Here is a 15,304-nt window from a genome sequence, read left to right as displayed (position 1 = left end):
GCCTTTATCCGAGGGGCTACAGAGTTCATTGCTTGGATTGGGCAATTCAGATTGAAGACTGGTGTAGACAAAACGCTTAGTGGGGTGCACCTCTGTATAAGGATCCACAATGGGGGTGGGGGAAATAGGGACATAAACCCCCCCCAACAAAGAGCAAAAGTCACTCTTTCCAAAAAGTGAGCTCGGCAAGGATTCTGTTTCTGTTCCCTTTATAGCATCAAAATGTAGCAACAAGGACTGTCCAATAATACTGTGCTCTTTGCATGAACTCACCCAACAGTGCCTATGGTTTCTCGACGATTGAAACAACAGAACAAAATGCATTGGCTCGTCATCACCACCACTGGCTTTGTATCAGTCTTCGACCTTCTCTATCTGCTGAGAATTGGTTTGTCCCTTTCATGGACTTGTTCGTCTGCTGTGGCCCAAACCACACTAAACTGTATGCCCCTACTTGGGTGCGCACCTTGAAATTTACAGAGGCTACGCCCCATAAATTATGTTCCACATTTGCAAACTCTAGTAGCTCACACCCACACTCTTATTTTTTTTTTAACAGTGTTTTATTTTCCCCAATATCCCCCGAGTTTCCTATAAACTTTTCCTCCAAGAAAACGTCCACATCATTCAAATCAGTAACTTATACATGTACAGAGAAAATGAACAAAAATTTGTGCGACATAATAGATTTCATTTTAATTTTCTTCACATAAAATAGCAGAGTTGTTCATCAAACTTTATATGTACACAAATTTACACTGTACAAAACAGAATACCATGAAGATTTTGACCCAACCAATTTCGTGCAACCACTTCCAAAGTGTCTCAAAGATGTACATGTAGATGAAAGCCACATAACCAACGGCTGACTACTAAGATGAGTCAGATGGCCAGAAATACAAGCACATGAATATTTGTAGGTTAAATCCGAAAAAATGTGACCTGTCACCACAAAATGAGCGGAAAGTCGGAATTTTCCAAAACTGAGATAAAGGTATTTCTGGATTCAGCAGAAAAAGAGCTTTCCAATACTAGATCATGGGCCAGAAATCATAGAATACTAGAAGTATGTACATGCAAAAATTAGGGTAAAAGTATAAGGTGACATAGTGACATTATTCTGACAGCTTTGCGTCTTTGTTCCTGAAATTGTTTCACCATTTCAGACCAGGCACGAATAATGCTGTTGTCAGAATTCCTGAGAAAATGGCATTTTTAAATATGAGATTCTGTGAAATATTTAGAATCAAATAGGAGACGGGTTACTCTTTCCAATTATTACAAAACCCCCAAATTGACCTCCACTTCAATATGACTTTGAACCCTCAAAATAGGAAAGAGTGGGATGTGACTTTACTCTCATTTTGTCGTGACAGGTCACAATCAACACGAAACACCAATGGGTGCTGTTGAAAGCAATGGAAAGAGTAATTAAGCGTTTGCCTCATGACAAGGCGTTAACCTTCTAAGAAAGATTAAGTGACACCCAGATGTACAGCCACATGACTCAGTTAGAATGAAGAGTGGCTTGCCTCAGACCAAAACAGGTTGTTCTGTAAGCTCATTCAGGTTAAAGAGCAGCTCTAAGTAAAACATGGCTGCATGTATTGTTTGGCATGCACAAGGGTTTATCCACTACGAACACGGTACAGGGCGGGGGTTCCCCTCATTTTCTCTGAATACAGAATTTGCATCTTGTCATGAATAGAAAAAAAAGCCCTTTTAAGCTTGTTATAGTTGAGCTCTGAAGACAAATGACACTGCATTCGATTTGGATGCTTCCAAATTTATTTGAACAGATAAAATCAGAGAACCATGTTTCACTTAGAGATGCTCTTTAAGAAAATCTCCACAATTCAGAAGCCCCCACGCAGAAAAGTAATAGAATATGGCAGATTTCCCAACTGTACTGCATGCAGATAACAATTCACAATATTCATGGTGCACATCTTCATTTAGGTCTGTATTCCAATCTGTCTAAGATCTGTCACAACTTTAATTGCAAATTGTAAGACGTGTCTGGTTCTTGGCAATCATGCTCTTCTTGCAGCTGATCGGCGAACACATCTGCTTCAGTTTTATTACCCTGTAAATAAAGCACTCAGTAAACACAGATGTTTTCCGATCAGCTACACAAGAGAAATGATTTCCAGCAATAGATTAAGTCCTCAAAAGTGTTGTAACTGTACATCAAAACACATTCTCGCTCTGCAGTTGTGTGGGGGACTATGCATCTGCTGAATGGTTATTACGAGGGCTAAATGTTATCGCATTTCACAATGGTGTCATTTGTGCCCAAGAACAACAGAAATGTGTTGCTTTGGTGAGTGATGTACCACAATGCATCAATCTGCACAAGATCCCAGAAACTGGAAGTTATTATGCAAATAATGAATGTTTAGGAATAATTGCTGGAGGTGACAGATGAAACGATCTATTCCACAAGGCAAAGCCGGGTACAATAGACCATTTTATCTGTCACCGAATGCAATCAATCTGACCACTGTGCGTACGCAAAGCATTCATTATTCGTTTTATACAACACCTGTTAATCCTTGTCATCTGATTTTCTGAGTACAGCTTGATCAATTAACTGATTCAAACTGGAAGTTGTCAAGTTGTGAATCCTATAATTTTTCAACATCACATTCCAAGTTTGTTTGATCATCTGGCAGCATTTTATCTGTTTCCTTATGTTGGCAGCATCAGCATTACTACAAAACCGAGTTCTTATAATTATTTTGTAGAATTGTGAACAGTGCAGCTTGATCGCTCTTCATTTTGCCATAGAAAAACTTGCGCTACTAGAAGTTACAGTGCAATCAATCTGGAGGTGTTTGTTATCCATTTCTAACGCACAGTACTTTCATACTCAATCTGCCTGGGCGTCGTGCGTGTGTCATGTAGCAGCTGTGTGTTGGTACAAATAATTCAATGCCATGTGATCACCGATCCACCAATTAGATGATGGGGATTTATGCAGGTGTCGTATAAAACCTACTTCATCTCCATTAAAGGCTAGCGCGGACACTTTGGATCAGATGAGCAGTGTGGACAATAGGGGCGATTCACAATAGTGTGCCACCAAGAGTTTGCAACACGCTGGCCTCTATAACAATGCGCGTTTGAATGGGTTGACATGTCTGGACCTGTCGACCAGCAAAGCGTTTTGAAAGGGTCAACACATCGTGCATCTTGATTGGTCAAAGCCTTGAAACTCTTGTGAAACTATGCATATGCGACTATCAATGCCTATGTGCTGTATCAAGCAATTAACAATTTAAACAAATTAAATTTTAACACCCATTTCCAATATCATTTTAACTCTCTTCCAAACATTTATGAAAAGTTGGCTGTCTACCAGGTTATCACAAAAACTCGTTTAATGGTACACGTGACATAGCACAATATACACATAGATGTATACCCGTACAGGCAGAAAACATTGTCACACCGAACACCTGGGTTCGCATTCTCTTGTTCAGGATTCCATTCCCCTTCACGCCATCCCTTTTTTCCTTCCGAATTTCTACCGACTTGGGTATCAGTCTGTTGCAATTTCAGATAGGTGACTTTGTTTTAAAGATGAGTCATCTTTCAGTTGATCGTTGCCCTTTGCTGGTACTTCCCCCAATTGGAGGTTCTCATAGATCTCAGGAGGGATGGTGCCTTGGTCTATCTTTTTACACCACTGCTTGTACTGTGAATAAATGAAAACATGCGAAGAAAATACAAGCTATCAATTTAGCAAATGAAATTGACTAATGCGATACCTGGGCCTATTACCCCTGAACTGCAGGCAAACTATCTCAAGTTCAAGATTAATGATGTAATTACAATAGAGTGCCTAAGTGAATACGTCACGCGTGTGTAAAAGGCATTAGCGCGAGAACCAGCGCGTGAACCAACACGCGCGCGTACTCCATTCATTTGCACTGCACTTTCTGGTTCACAGTGATGTCACACTTCGGTACTCTAGGAAACATGGCTTTTCCATTTATGCCAACATCCTTAAAGCCCCCACAAAAGATTTTCGGAGCTACGTACATGTAAATAACTACATGTATATACGGTACCTTGTTCGAAATTTAAAACAAACTGGTGCTCATTAAATTCTAGAACTTTTCCTGGCTTCTGTCTTTTATAAAATTTCCATGAATTTTCCCAGACCAGGATATTGCAAGTAAACAATAATTCAATGACCTTTCAAGGTCACGTGGAACCCTAAAGTTTAAAGAATGAATATTGCCACGGTTTTCAAGAATAGACAAGTTGGCCCAAAATTATATTTTTTGTCAAATTTGTTTTTTGGCAAAATCAACTAGGCTATGCGATGCCTACATGTACAACTTGGTGTAATCATTTTTACCAAATCTACTGAAATCAGCCAAATCAAAACGATCTCTGTGGGGACAACTTCAACTAAACCGCATTTTTCATGTTCACTGAGAGACAAACTTGTCTTCCATACAGCAAACAAGGGCAAAACTCATTTTATAGTTTTCATGAAGAGATGAACAACAATTTTGTACCTGGCATACAATATGGACAAACGTGTACTGTGGGTTCAGTTGTCATGAAGAGACAAAAAGTCACATGAATTTTAGCATTTTCAAGAACAGACAAACATGCTTGTTGACAAAATCATCCATTTTCATTGATTTCTCTGATTATTAATTTGTAGTTTTGCGTCATTTAAGATCCCCCTTTCATGCACTAGCATTAGTGAAGTCAAAGGAATGCTGAATACTTGGGAAATAAGCATTTGAAAAAGAGACCAACTTCAAATCACTGGCAGCGGAATGGGGGCGGGGGACCGTTGCCCCCATCCACCTTTGAAAAGGTAGTTATTGCGCCCCCTCCCACTTTATAAGCCTACCAGCTGTTGGATGTACACCGCAACGTTCCTATTTGTATTCTTTTCAGTCTAATGGCCAGGGCTTGCGCCTTCCCCCAACTTTTAAAAGATTCCGGCATTGTTGCTTCAAATGTGATTTTTCTCCAAACCTCATTTTGACTCTCAGGTGATGATAACTTGGGCACAATCAGCTGATCTACACCAATGCCCAATCAATTTGTGTGGTTGGTCCATCCTGCAGGAAATCTCTTAGTTAACTTACCTTTATTGAAACTACATGTACATCTCCCACAACCATGAATTCTGACAATAGGCGGTTTCCTCATGGGCAATTGTTGACAAAACTGTGCAATAAGATCGCAGATTGAACCAATCTCGCCCTTCATCAATCCTGCCCAACTTACTACATGCAATACAAATAATTACTGCTGTTTTTTGGCAAGTTTCCAGTGTGGGATATTACCATGTCCAGTTCCTCCCTCAGAGCGCAGATGTCTCGTTCCTTATTGGCTACCATCTCTTCAAGCATCTGGTACTTCTGCTTCTTGCGAGCTCGGCAGTCCCTGGCGCTCTGCCGGCTTCGCTCCAGCTTGGCCTTCTGGTCAATCTTGGAGGGCTTCCGTCCCCGCTTGCTGCCAGCTTTCCGGATTTTCCCCGAGGAGACACTGGCCGTCTTTGGCTGTGTAGAGAGTCATTTTGTTTTCACATCCCAACTTGAGTACGGTATAAAATTCTGATTTTCAGATAAATTTCACACCTGGACATCACTTGATGACCTGTGCACATGCCCTACAAGACTGGTCTGAAAAGGAGTGTTCAGAGTAGGCCTTAATGCTTCATTATTTTCCCCGCTAAATTTCACTTTGGAGAGAGTTCCCTACACCATACAGTAAGGAATTGTTCCTTGCTCTATGCCTGCACAATGCGGCAGAGCTAGAAATTTGTTATATTACATAATTTTCTAGCTCTCCCACATTTTCATTACATTTAATCAAGCTCCGGGTCTACGCATGCACAAAGAAAATAGATACCAGGGCCTCTCCACCTTCGGCGTGACTCGCCATGCAATCAAGGATATTTACGGTCGTTGTCATTTATGAATGAATAAAATAAGATCATTTTTGGTAGTGGCATTTATCAAAGACATTTACTACTTTTTGGATGTAACTTTTCATTTATATAATCGTCTTTTCATAGAATCATGCCCTTGTCTCTCAAAGGGCACCTGTTACCATATAATTGCATGCCACCTCCTGGGGTAACCGATACAAGACATATCAATTTGTCTACACATTAAGGAGTTCAAGGTGCCAAGAGAAGAGATCTAGTCCTAAAAATGCCCAGAATTGATGACCTGGATGTCAGTTGTGCATCTGACTCGATAGAAGAGACTATGATTGAGGACACATGGAATATGGATGGCGACACCATGACCAACTTGGTCCCAGTAAATATCAGAAATAGTTTGATAGAGGCAAAATGGTCCACTTGTTACATCGCAAATGATTGTAACAAACCACAAGAATCCAAAAAGATGTTCTGCGAGGGCTGTCTCAATTGGCTGGATATTGGGTGCGTTTCAAAGGTTGGAATCTGGATGCCAGACACTGGATGTGTCTGCAATGAAGCCTCAAAGAAGAGCTATGAGGCTTGACCTTTGAAACCTCACGGTTCAGCAGTAGAAATTTCTGTATGTAGATCCATGGGTGTCGCAAGAACTTTCTCCAGAAAACTGCCCTTTTTCAAGGGAAAAGGGGACAGTGATCACCTTGCCCCCCTCTGTGACACAAATGCCTAGACCTGATGTTGACGATGTCGAGAGGATTTAAAGCAAATTCAGTGTGATGCATCTGTAATGACTGAGCTCTGTTTTCGAGCTCAAGGCAGTTGCTGATTTTGTTATTTCTTGCGTTCAAAATACATGTAAGTGTTATCAAAGAACTCGCTGTTAAAATGTTGATGCAAAATTTAAAATGACAAGCCATTCATTTCTCATGTAAACAGATGTTAACATACGGGGAGATCCTTCAAAGATGCTGCTGTAATCTCTGCAGGCTAATTCTCTAATCACCCCTGGTGTCGTGTAACCACACATTGCCTCCGTCACCACAACGAATAATTCATCACTGTACTTTGCCATTACGACTTTTTTGTAAAACGATTTCACTTTTAAAATTACAGTTATCAAGTACATGTAGAAAGTTTGCTTATTTCTCTTCAAGGAAAAATGAGGATGCTTTCAGTCAAAAATTTGCCCAGTGTGTATCTTGCATTGTGAACATTAGATTCATTATCATGCGTCATCTTTTGGAATCGTCCAATGATCGACAAGGAGCTCCACCGCAAGCTTTACTTTCAAGTTTTGTAGCAATAAGCTAACAAAATTCACTCTGTTGTGAGCAAGAGTTCCGATGAAGGGAATAAATGAAGTTAATATCACATGAGCAGCTTTCTAGTACTTCCTCATTGCTCCCCAGTGACCACTTTACATCTCTTCCCGTCTCCCTTTTCCTGTCCTTCACTCCCTCTCCTTTTCGCCTACCCGCCCTAAAACAACGTTCTACAATGTACAACAATTCAAAAGTCACCTGTTGCAATGACCCCATGACCCCCTGCCTGTCCCAATACACAATTATTTTTATACCTTGGCAAGACATACATATGTAGCGCCACCATGCACTGGACATGTATACACGTACACACAAAAAACAATTCCCATACAGTTTAATGAAGAAATTTAAAAAAAATGAATTCTTATGTAAGCATTCATCCTAAATATTGTCATTTTTTGCTGATTTTTTGAATTAGTTTGAATTACTTGTACTTTAAATCAACCATCGGGTCGTCCCGTACATATCAGAAGTTGAGTATACTACACAACATACGTGTATCTCCAGCCTGACGTGCTATGCCAATGAGAACACTTTACTGACTTTTTGATCAATATGTAAAGAGAAAAACAACAATTTCTTGTTGTGGCATTCATTTAAGACATTTGGTAATTTGGGGATAATTTTTCAAGTAAGTTTTCACTAATTTTACTCAACTTCTGGGTTGACCCATACATATGCAGAAATTGACTGTAGGGTTGGTTTATTGCTACCTCTGGCCTGGCGTGTTGTGCAATTAAGGATAATTTACGGTTGGTAGGGTTGGTTAATAAAGAAAAAAAACATGAATCTAATGCATTGGCATTAATGAAAGAAATTAAAGAAGTTCTTTGCCCTTTTTTCATAATTTTTCAAGAAAAATTGTATGAATATTGTTGCAGACCTATGCAGTGGATTATACCTCTGGCCCGACGTGCTCTTCAAATGAGGATATTTATGGTCTTTATTGTTAATGAAGAAATAAAATAATTTCTTTTTTGTTGAATCATACTCCAAAGACATATTTTTGATAATTTTCTAAGAAAGTTTCTGCTACACCGTATTTTCATTCGACCTCTTTGAAGCTTTGGATTTCCCCTGTTGTCGGGCAGAGATACATGTACATGTTTTAACAAGCAAGTCCTGTCGGAGCCTCCATAGTTGTTCTTTCAAGGTTGGTGGTTTGCTTGTGTTGTTTGTGTGGCATCACCAGTGATCACAATACACGCATGTCATGCACACATACGTGCATCGTACCATCGCTACACCCAGGGTCAATTTTGATTCACGGTAATATCATTTTTGGATGCTTCTGGGCTGCAAAGAAAAACAAGCCCAATGAGAAAATGATCCTTCGTAGCAGGAGGGTGAATGAGTAGACATTTAAATGCCTTACTAAATGTTAAACATGTTAAATGCTACATGTACCTCCGACTTTTACCATGGAGGTAAGAAAAGAAAGAGATACAATGAAAAACCATCAAGCTCATCAGCGCCTCCAGCTATGCTGCAGTAAACCAATGGGGACACCCACTGCATGCAGTCGATTTATAACAGCGATAACGTTCTCTGTGCAGAAGGTCTAATGCCGCATTTAGTCACAGTCTTATGAGTCGGAGCTCATTACTCGAGAGAAACTGTAACGTCCTCCATCAAGTTCTTGTCAACAGATCAAAGCAGCTTTCCCTTGCCAGTTTGGAGTCCACTGGGACAAATGTTAATATTAGTGTAAAGACCATTTCTCGCTGTTTGAAAATAAATTTTAAAAAAATAAAGTTTCAAAGATTTATCCTACCAGTTACTGCATTTCGCTTGGGTGGTCTTAAACTTTTGCAAGTGACTGTACTACTACTATAGTACTAGCACGCCTTGAGTGGGAAAACGGGGGGGAAAATAAGGCAATATTGTTTCCTCCAAACAAGGAAAAGGCAAGTTTTCTGCAATTAGCAACCTAGCGGATACTTTACCCCGTTAAGTAGTGAACTCACCAGTGCAATTTCAGCTCATAAAATCAAGCGGATGCCCCCGGATATCCCGGAGAAATGTTTTCGAAAGAAATCCCTATGTTTCGGGACAGGGCCCTCTACACGACGGAGAAGTACATGTATTCGTCGGGCCCTGTTTACGGGTCTATCATGACTATTTAGCATGCCGTACCTCGAGTTGAAAGTTGGTCCGCTTACCTTTTTTGTGCCATCATCTTCCATTGATTCCTGGTCATTCTGCCGACCAACAGGCTTCGTCATATTTTCAGAACGGTCTACCGACTACAAATTCCACCAAGTTGCTTGAAATAACTTCTCCTTTTTGTCTCTTTGTCTTAATTTTATCTGGGACAGCCGTCGATTGTCGACCGACATGATAGACGTTTTCCCGGAACCAAAACAAAGATGACGTATTTGACTGAGCGGTGCCTGGTACTCGGTGACACTAGCCCATTTTGACGATTGTTTGTCGCTCACCAGCTAGTCATAATTTTTTTCAATTGAGGGCGCTATTAAAATAAAATTTGCAGACGACGCAGTTACACAGACAGGAACAATCACTGCACGTTCATCCCCCCAACAAAAACTTTTTTGTGCAAAAACTATCTGTAATCTATGATCAGAGTATAAGAAGAGTGTTTTGAACACGGCTTGTCTCGCTTTTGCTTCATTGCATATTCACCAAAAAGCCCCCGAACAACCCAAAACCTGCCACAGTTTTTCATTTCTTAAGCTTATTAGATGATCATTGACATCATGTATTGAAAAACGAATGATCTTCCTGCCATATTATGCATAGAATAATTTAAGTTTTATTGTATTTCAGACATTACACTTTCTGTGTGAATTACCAGACAATGAAGTTGCTTTTCTAATTCACATTCTCAGGGAATATGTCATGAAATGTTTTGAAATCAATGTATCAGCAACATTTATATATATTCAAATCTGATAAATAAAAGTGCTGTCACTAAAATACTTTTGTAACAGTGGTTTGGGATGGGTGCAACTTTATTCATGCTAGCAAAATTGTGTAAATCGTAAAAAAAAAGGCTATGTGGGCTTTACTACTCAAATAAGCCTCCCGTGCCCCATTAATAGTCTAGCAATACACACACACACATTGTATGATATGCACTTGGGCCCTTTTAAGTTCCAACTACTGCCTATGCCCAGCCATTGAAGTGTATAGCAAAACCCATGTTCCTGTACACAGCGTGAAAACACCATTGCCTTATATTATACACAAAATGGTACTGTCATGTTACTAATGTATACCTAAAGCATACACAGATAATGCCTGTGACAATTGAAGGAGTTTAAAACAAAATGGACGTGATTAGACAGGTGATCTTAACATGTAGCAAAACAGATAAAGAGTTTTCTGAGAACCTTTTGAGCCTATTTGCATCATGTTGAGAAACAGAGTCCCTAATCTTGGGCTGTTCAAAGCAGTGTCCAGCATCCAGGTACCTGTTCTATCCATTCCTACCAATGGTCATGCCACCAGTCTACAGCATTGTTTTGATTCTTTTCAAAAAACTGGATATGCCCTATTTTCGTCATCTGATGAAAAAGCTCAAAGTAAACATTTTGAAATTGAACTGAGAACTCAGACCTGATTGCTGGTGGGTATCCAGAACCTAATCCTGGCCACAGAGAAACGGCTTCATTTGGTGCTTTTTCTACCCAAGGGTCTCATTCTGGGATAAAGCTGTGTTCTCTCGGGGTAACTACCAGCTTTCTTCAAAGACCTCATCCAGAAGGATTTCATCTCCCACTGAGAACAAGTTCTTTTGAAATCCAATCGCTGAACAGCCACCGTTTTTGCTACTTTGTGCACTTTCATCCCTACTCTGAGTCCTCATACTGTCAGATTTATTGTCCATTGAATGACTCTCTTGAAACTTCGCTGGTTGAATTGGATTGACAGTCGACTCTCTTTGATTTTTAAATTCAGTGGAACTAAACTGTAATGGTGAATTATAGCGATCTTCAAATTCATGCTGATTTCTGGTCAAGACTGAGGACACATCTCCTTCAAGGTTGGTACCGTGTCCTCGGATGTCAACAGTGTCCTCTTCATCACCACTTTCGTCCTCGCAGTCCTGGAGGAACTGTCCCCACTTGCTGCTGACACAGGGCCCAGCTTCTCCTGGATTCTGTTTCTTGGACGTCTTTCTTGGCGCCGTGCCAGCCCTGCTTTCATTCATCCCAAATTTCTGTCCTGCTTTCTTGGTCTGGACTTCATCAGGGTCACCAAGATTTGACAAAAGTTTCATGGAATCCCTGGGATGCTCTTTAGCATTGGCTACATCTCGGAAAATATTCCCTTGATCTTGTAATCTTGTGGTCTTGAACCCGCTTGCAGATGTGGGCCAAGTTTGGCGAAATCCTAGACAAGAGAAGTTTGCGTTTTGAAGACTTGCTGTCCCGGATTCAGCATCATATCCTACAGAAAGGAGAAAAAAGGTTTTCCATAAATTCACAAAAGCAAGAACTTCAAATTTTACATTCTCACTCCAGTCAAAGAGCAAACTGCTGCAACTTTTTATCCCTTATTCTCAGTAAACTTTCAAAACGTTGAGAGTTCGCTTTATTAGAATTCAAGGTAGTGACGATGTACAGGAGTCACAGACTGAAGGAACAGAATAATGTGACAGTCTGGACAAGCTAGACACAAACTAATCCAAGCCTCCACAAGGATCACAAATATGTTAACTGGAACACTAAGTTTTAAAAAGGACCAAGTTAGCAACTTTACCGCAGTGGCACAAATGAAAATGGTGTAGTTAGAACTTATTTTAGGCTTCACTTAAACTTTCATTTAACATTTCAAAGTCACTATAAAAATTCAATTTTGAGACTAGTTCCAATCACTTAAAGATCTTTTTATTTAGCCTAGGGTTGTTTTTTTCTATGTCACAAAGGAAGAGGGAATTAGTTTTCAATACCTGATCGGGATCATCTCTCTTCCTCTTCCTTGCACTCTTCCATCCACCATGCCGCCTACCTCCTCTTCCACGGTAAGCGGGCCTGCTCAGTGTGATTTCTGCACTGCCCAGCCTGGGGTGTGAGTGATCCTCTTGAGTGGGCCCTTCTGGGATCTCATCAGTGCCATCTTCATCAATGAATGCCTGCCATTTTGAGAGGGGAGCTTCAACCTGTAGCACACATAAACGAAATGAGTAAAATAATTTGGTTTGATTTCTGCGAAATGGAAAATTTGTCAGGCATGCAACTTGAGTATGAAACAAAAGAGAAAGTTCCAAGCTATGCATGGCTCTTCATATTGCTTTAAATCTGTGCTGGCATGCATAAAAAGTAGAAGAATTATTAGGAAACCAAGCGATCCAAAGAAAACTTGCTTGCCTGATGAGTGGAAAAGCTTCAGCATGAAACTTCATCTATGCTGCTGCATGGAGTTGATAGAATTATTGTTTAAACTTTCTTTCACAACACCTGAGAAATTCAGGTAGAAAGGTATTAGTCAGTCATTTTCTGTGGATAGAAAATATTATCAAGGCAAAAGGGTCTTCACTCCTAGCAGTTCAAAATGTATCTAAGTGTGAGACTTTCAAGAGACTTCAGGATTTCAGATGATCATGCCATAAAATCTGTGGACTGTACACACTGGTGTGTAGTGTGGGTACTCCACAGAAAATGGTTAGTCCTCATTTAACGGTGTATTAATCGCCTACAACAATGAAATGACTCTCTCCTTGCGGTACCTCTGTATTTTCAAGGGAGTCCTGTCTGTTTTCTGTAACATCTCGAAAATCTGCATCAAAGCTGCTATTAGCAATGGCTTGGCACTGCTCCGGAGATGGGTCTGGTGTACAACCTGTGCCCCCCGACCCTCCAGCTATCATATTGAGCTTCTGAACGTGTCGTCTGCAGTCTGCTCCAGACCCCCTGCCATACTCCTGCCCCCCAAAAAAGAAAAAAGCAAAGTTTAAGGCCAGTTCGGGGTCTGTTTGTTTCACACAGATCTGGATCTCAATCAGTGATCCTAACACTGGTTCGCTTTATCCATTAGGCAGGTTCTGGTGTCAGTGAACCAACGTCGGATCACTGATTGCAATCTGCATCCGCGTGGGACAAACAGACTCACAGATACAGATTGATACAGGCTCCATAACGTTAATTTTTATGGTGAAATAAATTTGCGTCAATATCAACTCCACTGTTGTGACAACACTTTACATGCTTATTGGTGCTTATGACAGTCTAGATCGTAATGGTCCGATACCGAATTCGTCCTGTCAAGCCTATCCACTCCAAGTGGGAACAGGGGGAATGTGGGGGGGGTGTGTTTTTACAGAGCAAAAACTGTTCTTACGGAACTCACCACATACACTAACACATTCACACAAATTTGGCATTGAAAGCACTGAGCATGAGTGACCAATATTCATTTGAATGTACAGTCTATGTGCACCTGCTGCTGTGCGCATGAACGAGCCTCGTCGATGTCTCACCAGATGTCTCTTCTTTGCAAGTGAGGGCACACTTCAACCAGCCAGATGCAAAGGGCCCAAGACTCGAACCTACCTTTTTCAGAGACTGCTTCTCACCGCACATCTTGCAGGCCCACTTGTGGGCCTTCTTCACTTGTTGGACTTGGAAGACCAGGCAGGCATAGCAGCGCACCACGTGGAACTCTTGTGGCATCTTGACTTTGTCAGACTGGCTTCCCTTGTCAAAGAGGACGAAAACATTACAATGGGTTGTGCGTGCATGGCAATATAAGGGCCAATTCTAAGGATGATCTACTTGTTGAATGAATCAAAGTGGTATACACTGACAGCAAACAACAACACGATGGGGCTCTCATCAACCGCTGTATTTAGAAACCTGAGCAATGTTTCAGAGATATCGTGCTGAACTGAGAAAGTGAGATACTAATCGGAAGTCTTGCTACAATGAGGTACCATACACATACTAGTATGACATCACAGACTAATGGAAAGTTGGTGGGCTAGTTTGCATGTCAAGAAGTTAGTCTCTTACAAACTTACACACAATTTTCCCTTATTTGTTCCAGTGAGGATGTGTACACTCGTTTCAGAATTCTTTTTTATTTCCACAGTTGACGAATCAACGCGTTGTGCTTGGTTGGGTCAAAGCGCAATTGCAAGGTTGAAGAATTTGCAGGTAAAAAACCGCACCCCCAGCAGCTTCTAACCGACGTTAAGTTGGCAACATTCAAAACTTGGCACTGCATTTAATCATCATCATAAGCCTTATATCACCTTTTGTTTTGGTTGATTTTACCTCTGATTCATTCAAAATGGCCATTTGTCCTAGAGAAGCCAGGCTACATGGAGCACCCTCTCAGAGGACATGTTTGTTAATAGATTTAATGATAATGAAGTAGGCCTATAGCCCCTATATTGAGTACATGTATAGGGTCTACTCAAGCGTTACTAATCACACACTCAGGAACAAAGAGTGAAAGACCTGTCCTCTGTGATGGAGCGCCCTCACACTCACAGCTGTGAGTGTGAGGGCGCTCCATGCAACCCCTCTATCAATTTTAAAAAGGGTTGCATTTTCGTCTGTGAAGTTCTCCACAGCATTTCTCAGTACGTGGCCGGGGCTGCAAGGCATTTTTTAGCCTAATTCTTTTGCCACTTGTTAAAGGAAAGACGCACGCGCCTGCAAGTGACGCCATGGTGACGGCAACAGGTCAAAAGAGCAGGCCAAATATTCATGTATTAAGCCGCGCTGAATGGGGAAAGCATAAATTTGTTAATGCATGAAAACGGGCGGGAGAATCCTTTGCACAACTGTACAGCATTTAAAGTTTCTTGAAAGCAAAGCCACATTTTAAAGGTATTTAGGCCCATTTGTAACATGACAACTTACTGACACTAGTGACAGTGACACTGCATATGATATGCAGGGCGACCTTTCTCGATCTCGCACACCGTACCGAATCGACAGGCGCGCGGGCTCGGGTCCGGGTCCCGGTCGCGTCCAGGGGCCGGGGGGCGGTCTATCCTCAAATTTCGCGGGTTGATAGGGCGCCCTCTCCTTGGATCTGGTATGACTCCCTTGAGATCATACCACTTATTTAGAGGTAGAGC

General features: G+C 41.1%; 2 protein-coding genes across 2 annotated transcripts; both read right to left on the bottom strand.

Annotated features, from left to right (window-relative positions):
- Positions 1-1,114: 1,114 nt before the first annotated feature.
- Positions 1,115-9,633, bottom strand: LOC110975347 (cAMP-responsive element-binding protein-like 2). Its single transcript, XM_022227767.2, has 3 exons — positions 9,411-9,633; positions 5,322-5,537; positions 1,115-3,700 (listed from the first exon to the last, which is right to left on the bottom strand). The coding sequence occupies exons 1-3, from the start codon at positions 9,471-9,473 to the stop codon at positions 3,545-3,547; spliced, it is 435 nt and encodes a 144-aa protein (XP_022083459.1). The 5' UTR covers positions 9,474-9,633; the 3' UTR covers positions 1,115-3,544.
- Positions 9,634-11,607: 1,974 nt separating this feature from the next.
- LOC110975337 (MRN complex-interacting protein-like) lies at positions 11,608-15,278 on the bottom strand. The gene is made up of 5 exons (XM_022227740.2): positions 15,084-15,278; positions 13,767-13,910; positions 12,944-13,138; positions 12,167-12,376; positions 11,608-11,664 (listed from the first exon to the last, which is right to left on the bottom strand). Exons 2-5 carry the CDS (start codon positions 13,884-13,886, stop codon positions 11,608-11,610), a joined length of 582 nt encoding a protein of 193 aa, XP_022083432.2. The 5' UTR covers positions 13,887-13,910; positions 15,084-15,278.
- Positions 15,279-15,304: the final 26 nt, after the last annotated feature.

The sequence above is a fragment of the Acanthaster planci genome, linkage group LG02 (assembly GCF_054643075.1).
Source record: "Acanthaster planci isolate LZ-2023a linkage group LG02, COTS_SCS, whole genome shotgun sequence".
Taxonomy (NCBI): Eukaryota; Metazoa; Echinodermata; class Asteroidea; order Valvatida; family Acanthasteridae; genus Acanthaster; species Acanthaster planci.
The sequence above is the reverse complement of the archived record's forward strand: the minus strand, read 5'-3'. Positions and strand labels throughout refer to the sequence as shown.